General features: G+C 38.8%; 1 protein-coding gene across 1 annotated transcript; it reads left to right on the forward strand.

The window, feature by feature from the left end:
* The first annotated feature begins 207 nt into the window (after positions 1-207).
* Positions 208-13,510, forward strand: LOC123826933 (nucleophosmin-like). The gene is given in 5 exon segments (XM_045851149.1): positions 208-429; positions 7,932-8,080; positions 12,592-12,743; positions 12,746-13,172; positions 13,259-13,510. Coding segments are annotated over 5 exon segments (1,176 nt in total). The 3' UTR covers positions 13,485-13,510.
* Positions 13,511-15,175: the final 1,665 nt, after the last annotated feature.

The following is a 15,175-nucleotide window of genomic DNA, read 5'->3' on the forward strand; positions in this document are numbered from 1 at the left end:
GAGAGACTTACAGGAGGGGTGTTCTCACAGTAGGATCAGTCTTCTGTTGGGGCAGCAGAAGAAACATGCAATGAAGAAATAGGACTTTTCTGCCTGCTAGGCTTCCAGAGTCCCTTTCAGCCATCAGCATGCACATATTCTGACAGCTGAGGATTGTTGAGCTGATTTGCTCATGTGCTGAGGACCCTGGTAGGCCTGGAGGTAGCAATGACTTGTACCAGTGTCCTGACTGCAATGGTGGCAGCCTCCCCATCCTTGCCCACCCTGAGTCCCATCTGGGGCCTGCCATTTGACTCCTGCAGTGGGCAGAGACACTGGAGAATGCCAAAATGCCCAAAGGCACAAGAAGGCACCATCATGGAAGTGAGCTGTGCTTCTCAGAGACACGCACATCCCGGGACCAGGCTCAACTGCTACATCCCGAGTGAAGTAAGTGCTGCCTCATGCCAAACACCAGAGAGCAAGGCCCTGCCAGCCAGACAGCTGGTGCTTCTTCCATCGCCATGAGGAGATTTCTGAGCTAGGCTGTCAGTTTAACAAGGAGGAAGAGAGATTCATGAAGCAGCTGCCTCAGCCAAACCCAGCCTCAAACAGATGACCCCTCGCTTACCCATTGACACATGAGAAATGAATTCATGGTGTTATATGGGGCCAGTCTGAGATGTGCAAGTCCCATTCCACAAATGGAAATATTATATGAGTTACTATAAAGACACTATAGGAGCTCAGTTGTGACTTATGTATCAATTCACTCACTTGATATATTTCTCACACATGGAGAGTGCAGGGGAGTGAAAGTTCAATATTGGTCTGTAATTCTAATTTGCACTATACTTAAATACCCACCTAGCATGGCTCTGTCCTAGCTTGAATCTAAATGGATGCAGACCTTTCTTTCATGAATGTGTCCAGAAAACTTGTCAGGCAGAAAAAGAGAACTCTATTCACAGCGCTACTGAGTAGGCTTCTGCAGAAATACAAATCCTATGAAAGGAAGAAGCCACGCAGTGAGTTTATATCAATAGAGAAAAACTATAAAAACCATAATCCTTGGTCATTGAAAGTGAGGGAGAATCTTGAGCACCTGGAGTTTCCATTACTTGAATGTGTTCCATGACCCCTGCACTGTGACTCATGCTTTATACCTATGAAATGAGGAGTTTTAAGTTATTCCAAATACTGGTGAACAAATAACACTGTTTCCCTCACATCCATTTTAAAACATGGTACAAAAATTACAACTTATTTTATAGCTTTTGTGTCCTCAGGCTTTAGTGGTGTTGCCTGGCAGAGCTCAGCCCTGGCTGCTGGCTGAAGTGAGCGGGATAGCTGGGCCCCACTCTCTCCACATGGCTTCTTCCACGCATGACAGCTGGGCCCCGAAAGGGAGCACGCCAAGAGGTGAAGGCAGAAATTGCAGATCTCTTTAAGCCCGCCTCAGCCACTCCACAACACCACTTCTGCAGCATTCTGCTGCTGAAAACAAGTCACAGAGCCAACTTGGAATCAAGGGGGAGGGAACAGAATAACCTCTCAATGGGAAGTGTGACAAAGAGTTCGTGTCCATCTTCACTTGGCCACAATGGCAGACACCTCCAGAGAGTCCTGGAAATACATGAGAGAACTTACATGAGAAAATGGAAGCAAAAGTCAGTGGAACTGGATTATTAGTACTGTTGTAAACTTACCTGTGGCTAGTAAAGCCTGGGAGAATTGAAATAATAGCAAAGCTACTACTAACACACATTTAGAGTCACTTGCTTTATTCAAAATGTTCAAATAAGTATGCATAACATCCCTAGAGCCCATCACATATATCTGTGCTCATCCTCGGCACCGTACTGTCAGCCCAAAACCTGTCAGCAAAGCACCTTACATTTGTTTTTCTTTTCTGACTTTGCAGTTACCTATGGTCTCCATCCATCCTTTCATGCAATACCTGAAGAGAGTGCATTAACTCGACTTCCTGATCAAGTGAGGAAACTACCTTGTGTATGAAATGTGTCCTGGTTCCTCTAGCCTTTCATGGCTAGTGTTTAGAGCTCTCTCTAGGTACGCCACCTTGGGTCACCTAGAGAAAACAAGTGCTCATTCACCTCCTGCTTCCTGCCTTTCCTCCCTTCTCCACCAGTCAAAATTGTGGTTGCATGCAAGAGATAAATAAATAAATAACAAATAACTAACTAACTAAATAAATAAATAAATACAAAAAAACTCTTGCTGACTCAAATACAGGGTCCAGCACAAAAAAAGCCCCCCTTTTTTTGAGCTGACCATCTATACCAAATCTTTTATTACAAAATCATAAGCATGTAATTCTGTAATATAACAATATCAGACTCAAGCACACTGTGTGACATTTTAGCTGAAATATTCAAATTGCTCTCCATCTCGTGTGAGACATTCACATACCCTACCAACCACACTCAAGCAGGCATTACCTCTGCTGGACCCTGTATATTTAAAAATTATTTAAAGCATATGTTGCAGCCCAAAACATCTAAAAAAATGCCCTGAACTTTAGAAAGGTGGGGGGAAAACATGTGTGAGAAAAGACAGGAATGAAAAACGTGAAACAGCAGCCAGGACCTTAGCTGAAGTCATGCCAAAAAGTGAGTCCCGCGTAAACGGAGTGCCAAACTTGGACACTTGATGCCATTCCTGGACAACTGCCAGAGCTGCTCCTGGAAACTTGATTTTGCTGTTGCTGCTGCTACAGCTCATTACTACCAAAATGGAGTCTCTATTGCCTTTGTTTGCTTGAGTCATTAATTACCCATGCAGTCTCATGGTGACTGCATCCAACAGCCCAAGCCTATGTCACATGTTACCATTCTAGCCGGAGGAAAGACGAGGGCACTAAGTATCTGCTCTCCAGATTCTGTACAGGAAAGATATGATCTCGGCCTTCCTTCATGAGTGATGAGGCAGGCAATTCCCAAATATAGGAAAAGGAGGTTGAGATGATTTTCAGGGACAAGAAAACCAAATAATTAATAAAATTCATCTTTTTAACTATGCAATATTCACATACAACCTTTCTCAAATTTTAAAGGTTTAAATATTCTGTTACATAATTAATGCAATAAGTATTACCTATATGCTGAAAACACCTATGCCTTTGTATTAAGGAGGGATGAGGCAAATTTTAATTTTAATCAACATTCTGCTATAAGCCATGAATCCCTTACAACTATAGGTTTGCCATGATCCTATTTCAATGTTCTGCGATATGAGTACTAAACTATAAATTTAACCACCAACAAACTACCTCATAAAGAAAAGTGAAAAAAAAGAAAAGTGAAAAAAGAAAAAAGAAATAAGAAGAGATAAACATGTACATACGCATACATACATACATACACACACACACACACACACACACACACACACACACATACCAAAAGAAGAAGAAAAAGTAGGAAGGAACTACAATCTTGTACCTAGTTTTTTCATAAATCTGCTTTTGCTCTTATGACTCCCTTCCTCTTTCTTCCTTCTCATGATTTATTTCCCAACGGCTAGCTGGTTAGATTTTTCCCAGTGGAGTGACCAACTTCTAATTTGTAACGGGTCCTGCCAAAATAAAAGGAAATCATTTTACAATGTAGTACATTGTGGCAGCCAAGATATCAGGTGGGTTCTATTCATATACTTCCCATCCTTTAATGTATATCACCTATATTATTACCCTTGGCTGTCAAGATCAGTCATTGGAGCCAGCATCATAGTCCTTGTTTTTGATTGATAATTTAACAGCTTGGAGAGTCCAAAATGGCTAGTAAAGTCCTATCATCTGATTCAACATAGAATTCACTGTGTGCCTTGATGGAAACATTTCTCCCTTGAGACAAACCCCTCAACACGGTACAGCATAGTGTTTTAGGCACACAATCAGTTGTCATCAAGACTATGTCATTCCCAATTGTATCAATTAGTGAGTGACAAACACCCTATATTAATTGCTGAGTAAGAGTATGTAATGCATCCTAGAGGCAATATCCTAAGCATGAAACTGTGACCTCATAGTAGCCATGATAATTGTTTAACCATTGTACTATTGCAAGAGGCCAACAGCTACTAGATCATGGAGTATAAGCTAAAATCAATGAATCTGAGTGAATTTCTTGGTCAGGAACAAGATTGTGTGCAAACCTTAGGTTGGTATAAAAGGAAATCAGTATGTATACAGATTGTCAAATGAGTGAAAAGCAAGACAAGCAAATCCCAGTGCAGAATAACAATCTATTCTATACAGTAGAAGCATCTAATAAAATCAACCTTCAACCTGAAGTTTGTAAAATGAACACAATATACTAATATTTAAGTGACTGAAGTACACACAATGTACTAATCAGGTGGTAATTACAGAATAGGCTGCACTAACAAACTCATAAAATATTCATGTATTAAAAGTTTCCTAGTACTTGATATGAACAGTACTCGGCCATAGCAGGCCCTCCAGGCACATACTGTGCAATGTGTCTGTTTTGCCACAATGCCATCTTTCCCTCAACTTGTGTCTTACACCTCAGGAAGAGTTGTTAGGGAAGCTGGGTCTAGCGTGATTGAAGTGCGCTGTTGCAGCGTGATGACAGACTTCAGGGTTTGCTTTGAAGGGAAATGGAAAAGAAGAAATCTCCCCATTGGCCCATGTGGTCTGGACAGAGAAATGGCATGAGCTGAGCAGCTACATTGCTTTCTGGGCCATGGCTAATAGTTTGCTGGTGAAATTAAGGAAATTAAAGGTAAAATTATAAAAGAAGTATAATGTATAATGAATATGTGTCTGGATATAAAACTGTTTGATTCTCTTATGAAAGCTCATCAGAAGGCCCATTATGGAGAACTATTGATAAGCATCTGGAAAATACTGTAACCAAACGTAGGTCTGGCTGCCTGCTGCTTCAAAAGCCAGTACTCAAGTGGCAGGTGCTGATACAGGAAAATGGTTTTACTCAGGTGCCAGGAACCTGGAAGATGGGAATTCTCCTCTCAAAGCCCATGTTAGCATCTCAGGTGTCCTGGTCAGTTCATAAAGGGGAATGAAGGGGTTTCTGGTGATAAGCAGTTTCTCAGATCTGCTTTGGTTGCTCAGATCTGGTTTGGTTTCTCAGATCTGCTTTGGTTGCTGTCCCCTATGTCCTTCATCATGTAGTTTCATTGCTCCATCCACAGTTTTACCGCTGATATCTGGGAACAGGAGGTGCAGGCGGTGTTTCTGCTGGTTCTGATAGGAGTCGCTGATGCTTGCCCAGTTTCTCAGGGTCAGGGCCATTCCTTGGTGGAGCAGGAGCTGCAACAGTGACATCTACAAACTATTAGCCATGGTCCAGAAAGCAATGTAGCTGCTCAGTTCAGGCCATTTCTCTGTCCAGACCACATGGGCCAATGGGGAGATTCCCTCTGTTCCATTTCCCATCAAAGCAAACCCTGAAGTCAGTCATCACGCTGCAACAGTGCACTTCCAATCATGCTAGACCCAGCTTCCCTAACAACTCTTCCTGAGGTGTAAGACACAAGTTGAGGGAAAGGTGGCATTGTGGCAAAACAGACACATTGCACAGTATGTGCCTGGAGGGCCTGCTATGTCCTAGTACTGTTCATACCAAGTTCACAAGTCCTTTATTTTTTTGATATTTGCCCTTCCTCTTTGACAGGCCTGTGTCTTTTCAAGGTGAAAACAGAATTCATCTGATAGTCTCTGCTTTTGGGGTAGAGTAAAAAAGTTTAGCCAGACCTAGAGGTGCATACCAGGAGCTAGCTGCTCTATTGCCTTTCTCCCGTTTAAGAGATCACATCTGGAAACTGCAGCTGCTATAGGAGCAACCGTCCAATTTAGCTTCCAGCAATGCACTAGCATACTCAAAGCTCATAGCCAACCTCTGTAAGTAATAGGAAAGCTGGCAGATTAAAAGGAAATGTGAAAAACCCATTACCCTGTTTCTTTCAAGACCAAAAATGTCACTGATATTCGTATTTCCCTTCCGTGTACTATTTATTAGGGAGAGGGAACTTCGGAGGTTTCCACTTAGTCCTTTTTATCATAATAGTTCTTACTCTCTAGGGCAGGAAATAAAAGAGTAGATTCTGCCAATATATATGAAACACATAGACACAGCTAACAGTGTGGTGATAGCCAGAAGGAAAGGCGGATGGGAAGAAGGTGGGGTGGGCAAAGGGGGAATGGAAAGGGGAACAGAAGGAGACTTTGTGTGGGGGGACGGGTGAGCAATGCAGTGTGCAGACGAAGTTTTATTGAGTTGTACACTTAAAACCTGTATGGTTTTGTGAACCAATATCACTCCAATAAATTCAATTTAGAAAAAAAAAAGATGAACTAAGTCAGACTTCCATTTGCCATTCTTGGAAATTTTCCATTTATACAAATCAAATGAGAACTATGTAGACTTCACATCCACTTTAGTCCTAAAACACATGGTTAATCTGGCAATACCAAAAATCCCAATTGGACCAATATTGTGATCATTGGGCAGGACCTGCAAGCTATTACAGTCACAGAGCCCTCCTTTGATCCTGGTAATTAGGTATTGCTAGTTGGCAAATGCTACCCAGTTTAGAGAGAGCAGCTTCAAGAGTGATTTTCAAGAATGCCAGTCACCCAAAGCCTTGGTAAAGAAGTATAATCTGGAACTCCTTAGTGGACATAATTTGGGGATGGGTGAACAGGTTATGCATAATGAATCCACTTCAACATCCCCACCAGTCATTGAATTTCTCTTTCTGTATTAATTCTCAGATTAGAATCACCTAAAGATCTTTTTTTTTGTAAGTATCAATACCTGGACCCTACCCCTGGATAATCAATGTGATTGGTCTGGGTTGGCATGAGGCACTGTTATTTTCCAAACATTCTAGAGGATTCTAATGTAGAGCCAGAATAGAGAACCACAGCTAGCATTTCCCTGTGGGTCTGTGACCTGCAAAAACTCTGGATAATTAAGTTCCATAATGATCAGTATCCTTAATTCAAGAAACAGACTCCAACTCTGATTTAAGGAAAGATATAGAGTCAAATGATGTTGAGTAGGTCACAGAATTGCCAGGAACACTGCAGAACCTGGCTTGGAAAAAGGCACAAATAATGAGGGCAGGCGTCAGTTAGAATTAGAGTAAAATCCTGCAACAGAACAAGTCTGGTGAGCACACCACAGCTGCCCTGCTCCAGCTGGCCAAGAGTGCTAGGGGCTGCTGCTTCACACTGCCATGCAGCTGTGACCACTGGTCTCCCCCTTGGATTTTCCAAGGCCCTGATTCTTTATATCACTAAATCGTGATCCCTCATATGAAGAGGCTGTGACTAATTAAACCTAGGTCATGGGTTGACCCCTAGTTGCCAAGAGAGCTGAGAGAGGGAATATCTACCCTTTCCAACTTCTTATTGGGAGGTAGTCTCTGAGTCTCACCAGAACTCAAAGTAAAATACTCCAAAAAAACAAAAAGAGGGCTCAGCACTAGGTAGTCACAAACTAACAGATGTTTCCCATATCATGTCCTGACAATATACTGAATCACATCAGTTATAATATAAAGCACCATAGAGAAAGAAAAACTCCATGAGTAAGAAATCTTAAAATGGATGACTTTACACATTTAATGTTAATCAGCATGGTTAGAAATCTTTCTAAAATGTATTACACATTGTCTTACACCTACAGAAGACACAAAACAAATCTTAAACTTGTGTTACTTGAGTCATTAGGAACAGTAATTAGTGTCTCAGGGTATGAAACCATAGTTACTGAGAGATGTTTATAGCTTTCTCTTATTCCATCAGAATGTCCCAGAATACTTGAGTTCTAAAGCCCTGTGCTCTACACATTTTGGCCCCTTGCCTTCCAGGCTCTTCCATTGTGTCTCTTTTTAGCCATTTAGCTCTCTTCTAATTTTTTCTTCCTAATTTGCTGTAGGCTGGAAAAACAAGCAACCCTGAGAATTGGCCTACACTAAGTTCAAGGTGTCTGAGCCTTCAGTATTTTCTGTGGTTGAAATACAAAACTCACTTGACTGCTGTTTTGAATGCTCGGGGAGCAGCTGTGCTTACTTCAGGGTTTCCCAGGTATCCTAGTGACGTGGGCAAATATGACCTCCAGATGCAGGAAAAAGAAGAAAGGAAAATTTTCATTCATAGGGGTCTATGAGAGGTACTAGAAAGGCATTAACTCATTGGACCTTCACAACAATTCTTTGGGGCTGGGTTTTACAGAAAGAGAAAGCCAAGGCTCTGAGGTATTGCAATAGATTAAGACATGATGTCTCATCTCCTACTTGTTGAATTTTTGCTGGACTTTGTGTCTCCCTGGGTGAAAAGAACACGACAGACCAGATGTTTTGGAACTTCTAAGGCTAAGCCACACAAAGCCTTGAGGCTTTTGCATGGGCCCTCTGCAATGCTCACTCTGGGAAAAGCCAGCTTCCCTATAAGGACTTCAGCTCTCCTGAGACTGACATGCTGGAGCTGTCAGCCACAGGCATTAGCATGGTGTTCCACAGCCTTGCCAGAGCCCGGCCTTTCAGCCATCTCCGATATGGTGCCAGACATACGTGACAAGTCACGTTGTGCACCCCCATAGTCACCCATCCGCCACCTGCACACCACCAAGGGACAGCCAACACCACATGGAGCTGAAGAAGCACCAGCTGTGCCCACTCGAATTCCTGAGCCACAAAATCACAAGATATAATAAAATGGCTGTTGTTTTAAGCCACTTGGTTCCTGTGCAGTGTTTTGCACAACAACAGATAACCAAAAAAGACATTAAATAAACTGATTGGTTCCTTGAGACAACTTGTGCTCAAATAAGGAGTCCAATTCAGATTGTTTTAACAGCGCGGCCTATAATTTCATAGCGCCTCCAGTGAGAGTCTAGGATATTTATATTTTAAAACCATTTTTACATTAACAAAATATCATGTTTAATACACGATTTTTGTATAAAAGATTATAGCTTAAAAATATTTCACTTTCTCATAATTTACTTAATTCTTACAACCATTTGTTAAAATAAATACTATTATTTCTATTTTATAAAAGAAGAGGCTACAAATAAAACCGCATCTCCAATCTAGGTTCTCTGACTCCAAAATGTACACTCTCACATTAAATTAAAATACTGTTTTATCTATTCTATGCTTAGTCCTTTATAATATAATTTTTACAGACAAAATAATCTATCTTAAGTTTTGATCTCAGTGGAAGGCACTATGTTATTGCTATCTTCATGCCAAAATAAAACTTTAGGATGAGAAAGCAGAAAGTCATGCCAAAGAAATTAATATTGCTACTTTCAGTTCCAATTCATATTTTAAGTTTTATAGTATCCCATTTACCACAGTTGCTCCTGCCTGCACTACATCGTTCCATCTTGCTACTCAGCAGAGAAATCCAGAAAGCATTTCTATCAGCAAAATGTTCATTAGCCTCCTCAAATGTTAAAGTGATGTAGCTGATGGCAGTGGGCATTGATATTAACATTAAGTTCTATCCTTTAAATTAAAACATTATGTGTCTCTTCCTGGTAATTCTTTTAGACCCTGGCTCTTCTCTCATGTTCATTTTTATGGCTGGTCCTACTTGTCTAAAAACTATGAAATCAATAAATGAGCTAGACAATTCTAAAGAGCAATAGGTATTTCTTTAGAGTTTCACAATCTACCTCTCACTGTTTTCAGTGAGGTTTTTTTTCAGTGATTTTTTTAAAAGTTAAAGTTATCATTAATTGCTTTAACACTTTTTCAAAACTGAGCAAAAGAATATATTTTAAATAAACCAGAATAAAAATAGGCTTTCATTTATACTTTTTTTCATACAGATGATGGATGGAATAGATGTTGCCTATTTCCTCCTCAAATCCTGTCTCATGATATTGATGTAATGAACAAGTATATTTAGTCTCCTTGTACAGTTAAAATCCAGCCAAAATTTACAAATGCACAGTGTGCAGTCCTCAGTAGTAACTGACTGTGCAGACAGGTATAGAAAATATTTAAGTAAAGGCACATAAGGCAGAATTCTTAAATGGTAAAAGGAAGTGTTGGGCCTTATTTGTGTGAGTGACAAGGATGAAAACCCAGAAGTTGTACAGAAAAATCTCCCTAAAAGTGAAATTCTACCCAAAAGGAGTAGATGAGGGAAATGAGGGCAGATATAAAATACATGTTGCAAAGCAGCTGTCTCCCGTGATGTTGAGCTTATACTCAAACATCTTTTTAACCTGCCAAGGTCCACTAAATTATGTAACATTCGTTAGTATCAATTCTTAGACCTGAGTAATCAACAGTTAGTCATCTTTAATTGTAAATTTTCTCTTTTAATTTTCCTTTTTTTATATTTATTAAGTTTTGGACCACTTTGTCTGCCTCAGTTCAATATATACTTTTCAAAACCAATTTGGACCATAACCAAGCAAATATAGATTTCGTAATGGAAACCAAATGTGGATTTCTTTCATTTTTCAAAGTGCTACACAGTAATTTCATTAATGCTCCTTACCATGGATGAGAAACTTTCTTATATACTCACAAGTACAGGCATCAGCCTAAAAAAAATTGTGGTAAATGGGAATAGATGTGTTGAAAATGTAGCTACTGGCTTCACAGATGTTTCTGTTTTTCAGTATTGACATATTTTCAATTGTTATGATGTTTTGAAATGCAGGTCAGACATCTCTTTTTCACAATAAAATATTCAAATATCTACCTTCCAGCTCCTTGGATATTAAAAAAATCACTACATATTTAGTACTTTAAAAATCTTAAAATGACTAAAGGATAGGAATAGAAAAATAGAAACATAAATGGAAGACTAACACATCATAGAGGTTCTAATTAAGAAAAACAAGCACTGTTAAAACTAGAATAAAAACTGTATTGTTTTAAACCCACACTATATGCATAACTCCACCTCTGGTCCAGTGCCTGAATTCACTACTCAATAAACCTAGATCTTAAACACTTACAAACTTGCCTAAAGTTAGTAAAAAACCTTAAAAACACTATCTCTATGTAAAATGGAATTCCCAAGACAGACGGAGTTTCTCAAATGCAGTGTCTAGGTACTGCCACAGATAATTCATATGTACACATACTCAGCAAGCTTTGGCAAAATCTTAATAAAGTCCTGGCTGACTCTTTTCAGTTTGTTTCATTTTACTTTTTTGTGCTTATCAACGCAATACATGCACAAGATTAAAACGTTATGTGATTTATATCCTCTCCTACCCAACCAACTCCATTCCTCCAGAGAATCAACACATTCAAACTGTTTCTATGATCAGTTTTCCAGGTATCCTTGTACTTTTAAATAATATACTAAATAATATTTATTTATCAACATTAAGCATTGTATATTCAATTCCTACTATACAGTAAGATGTTTTAGCTCTTTTACAAGCCAAACACCCACCATCTGCTCCCTTCCATGCCCTATGTGAATCTTCTGGTACAGTTATATTTCTGCTTTTAGTTTCTTTATTATATTTATGTTCCTCTCGTATGTACTCTACCAACCACACATAAGCTATTATCACTCTATTTTTATGATGATATTAACACTTCTGTCCATTCCTTCACTTCTGTTTGCCTTCCACCTTCAACTCTTATTAAGTCTGCCTTTCCTTTCTAGACTTTTAAGGTTGATAATTAATGTGTCTTTCCACATTTTATCTATAGTTTATTCAATATCTTACACATGAAAAAACAGCCTTTACATTATTCAGACTACATAAATATTTTTCACTTAAATTTACATAGGATTTTATTATTAGAGCCCTTTCCTGTACAACTAAATTTTTTTAACTCTTCCTAGAATTTCTAATTGTGGTTACTGTTTCTTTTATACTCTGCCTTTCTCATATCCTTAGGTTTATCCACATTCTACCAAATACCAGGACTAGGCAAAACATATTTTTATTTGGCTATCTTCTGGAGCCCCCCATTCTCCTGTTCTAATCAGGTAAAACTTATTCTAATCTTGCTTCACTGACATCATCTGGGCATTTCATGCCATTGCTCTTCAGAGTTGGATCTGAATTAAAGTTTTGGGTCTTATGTATCCTTTCATAGTTTACTCCCTCACTTTATTTGAGCACATCCCCAAGTAACTATCAAAGAAATGGTGTGGAGAAGTAAGTTTTCTGAATTGCATGAGATATATGTACATTTGCTTAACAGTTTGATGAGAAAAGATGTTTTGGTTGATGTTTCTAAGTTTGATCCATAGTAGTAGCTATGTGACCACAGGCAAGTTACCTGACATTTTTGAGCTGATGATTCTTCAGTTATGGGAAATATTATCTATCTCTCTAGGCTCTTTGAGAATAAAATGCCACAATATTCACAAGGTTCCTGACACATAGAAAGGACATAATAAATGCAGCAAAGTAGCATGGAGCAAGTAATGTATGGTGAAGGAGAGTGAAAAAGCATGATGATTTTTTGGTATGAATAAGATACTCTCATCTTTGAGAAATTCATTATCAGAAAAGAATACCCCTAGTGCAATTCTGCCCTGCATGTCTGTTCTGCAAAACAGACGTTGTTTATCTCTGTCTGCCTTCTTTCCCACCTAAGTGTGTGCTACCACCCCATAGAAAGTTCGATGCACATGGATATGAGCCTTCTGAGGCCCCAGAACTATCTTTTCAGATGTGAACTCAAAGCTGATAAAGATTATCACTTTAAGGTGGATAATGATGGAAATGAGCGCCAATTATGTTTACAAACAGTTTAGGAGCTGGTAAAGAGGATGAATTGTACATTGTTGAAGCAGAGGCAATGAATTATGAAGGCAGTCCAATTAAAGTAACACTGGCAACTTTGAAAATGTCTGTACAGCCAATGGCTGTCACTGGTGCCTTTGAAATAATTCCACCTGTGGTCTTATGGTTGAAGTGTAGTTCAGGGCCTGTACATATTACTGGACAGTGCTTAGTAGCTGCAGAGGAAGATGCAGAGTCAGGAGATGAAGAGGAGGAGGATGTGAAACTCCTAAGTATGTCTGGGAAGAGTTCTGCCCTGGGAAGTGGTAGCAAGTTTCACAGAAAAAAAGTAAAATGTGCTGCTGATGAAGATGATGATGAGAGCAATGATGATAATAAAGATGAAGATGATGATGATGATTTTGAGGATGAAGAAGCTGAAGAAAAACTCCAGTAAAGAAATCTACATGAGATACTCCAGCCAAAAATGCACAAACATCATACCAGAATTGAAAAAACTCAAAACCGTCAACACCAAGATCAAAAGGTCAACAATCCTTCAAAAAACAGGAAAAAAAAACTCCTCATACAACAAAAGGACCTCGTTCTACAGAAGACCTTAAAGCCGAAATGCAAGCAAGTATAGAAAAAGGTGGTTCACTTCCCAAAGTAGAAGTCAAATTCAACAATTTTGTGAACAACTGCTTCCAGATGACTGAGCAGGAAGCTATTCAAGATCTCTGGCACTGGAGGAAGTCTCTTTAAGAAAATAGTTTAAACAGTTTGTTAAAATTTTCTGTCTTATTTCACTTCTGTAACAGTTGATATCTGGCTGTCCTTTTTATAATGCAGAGTGAGAACTTTCCCTACAGTGTCTGATAAATGTTGCCCAGGTTCCATTGCCAATAATGTGTTGTCCAAAATGCCTGTTTAGTTTTTAAAGATGGAACTCTACCCTTTGCTTGGTTTTAAGTATGTACAGAGTGTTATAATAGGACATAGTAGTGGTGGTGGTCAGACAAATGGAAATGGTAGGGAGACAAAAATATACATGTTAAATAAATCCAGTATTTTAATAAAGTAACAAAAAAGAATATTGACTGTTAAAAAAAATAAGCAGAAATATAATAAATTCTAGCTAACAACAGAAAGGTTATTAATAATTCAAAAGTCTTCAAACTATTTCAATCATAATAAGACTACTGAATACTTATTATTTAATAGATTTAATATTCTAGAAGCTATGTACATATAAATTCATTTAATACTCACAACCACTCTGCAAGGTACATATTACTTCCATTATACAACTGAGGAATTCTAGGCACAGAAAGCCTAAACCACTTATCCAGAGAGAGAGAGACAACAGGAAAATGGCAAGGGCAGGATTAGAAACCCAATAGTCTGACTCCAGAGTCCATGCTCCTACTTACACACTGCACTGGGAGAACTTTTAACTCTCTCCACCTTTTGCATAACATGTGGCAAAGTGCATTCGTGGTGAGAGTGGGGAAAAGGGGGAAGATGAACATAGATGATTGAAATGAAGGCAGACACAGGGATCGTGTACAGATGATCATGGGCACAAAACAAAAGAGGGCCTGTCAGCAGGCAGAGGGTGAGAGTGACCAATGTGGGAGGGCGTGGTCAGTAGCACTCATCATCATCATCATCATCATCACAGCTGCTGTTGATTAAGTACCTTGTACCATTTTTCCATTTGTTCTTACCTACAAACAATAGTCCTCATCTTAAAAAAAATTTGATAAACTCCAACACCCATTTATGATAAAAACACTCAGCAAAGTGGGAATAGAGAAAACATACCTCAACATAATAAAGGCCATATTCAAGAAACCTACAGCCAACATCATACACAATGGGCAAAAACTAAAAGCTTACCCACTAAGATCAAAAACAAGACAAGGGTGTCCGCCTTCATCACTCAACACAGTACTAGAAGTTCTAGCCACAGTTATCAGACAAGAAAAAGAAATAAAAAGCATCCAAATTGGAAAGGAGGAAGTAAAACTGTCATTATTCACAGACCACATGATACATAGTATACATAGAAATACATAGATACATAGATACATAGATACACAGTATACATAGAAAACTCTATAGTCCCCAACAAAAAACTACTCGACCTAATACCTGAATTTGGCAAAATAGAGGGATACAAAGTCCATATTCAGAAATCAAGGGCATTTCTGTATTTGAAATATACAGAATACTAACTAATGAAATATCAGTAACAGAAACTAGGGGGAAAATCCCATTTACTGCAGCAACAAGAAAAATTAAGTACCTAGGGATGAACTTAACCATAGAGGTAAAAGATCTATAGTCAGAAAACTACACAACAGTGAAGAAAGAAATTAAGAAAGATAAAATAAATGGAAGCATATACTGTGTTCAGTATATATGCTTCCTACCCATGGGTAGGAAGAATT

Source organism: Phyllostomus hastatus, unplaced genomic scaffold (assembly GCF_019186645.2).
Source record: "Phyllostomus hastatus isolate PE091 unplaced genomic scaffold, TTU_PhHast_1.1 phas_contig_86, whole genome shotgun sequence".
In the NCBI taxonomy this organism is placed as follows: domain Eukaryota; kingdom Metazoa; phylum Chordata; class Mammalia; order Chiroptera; family Phyllostomidae; genus Phyllostomus; species Phyllostomus hastatus.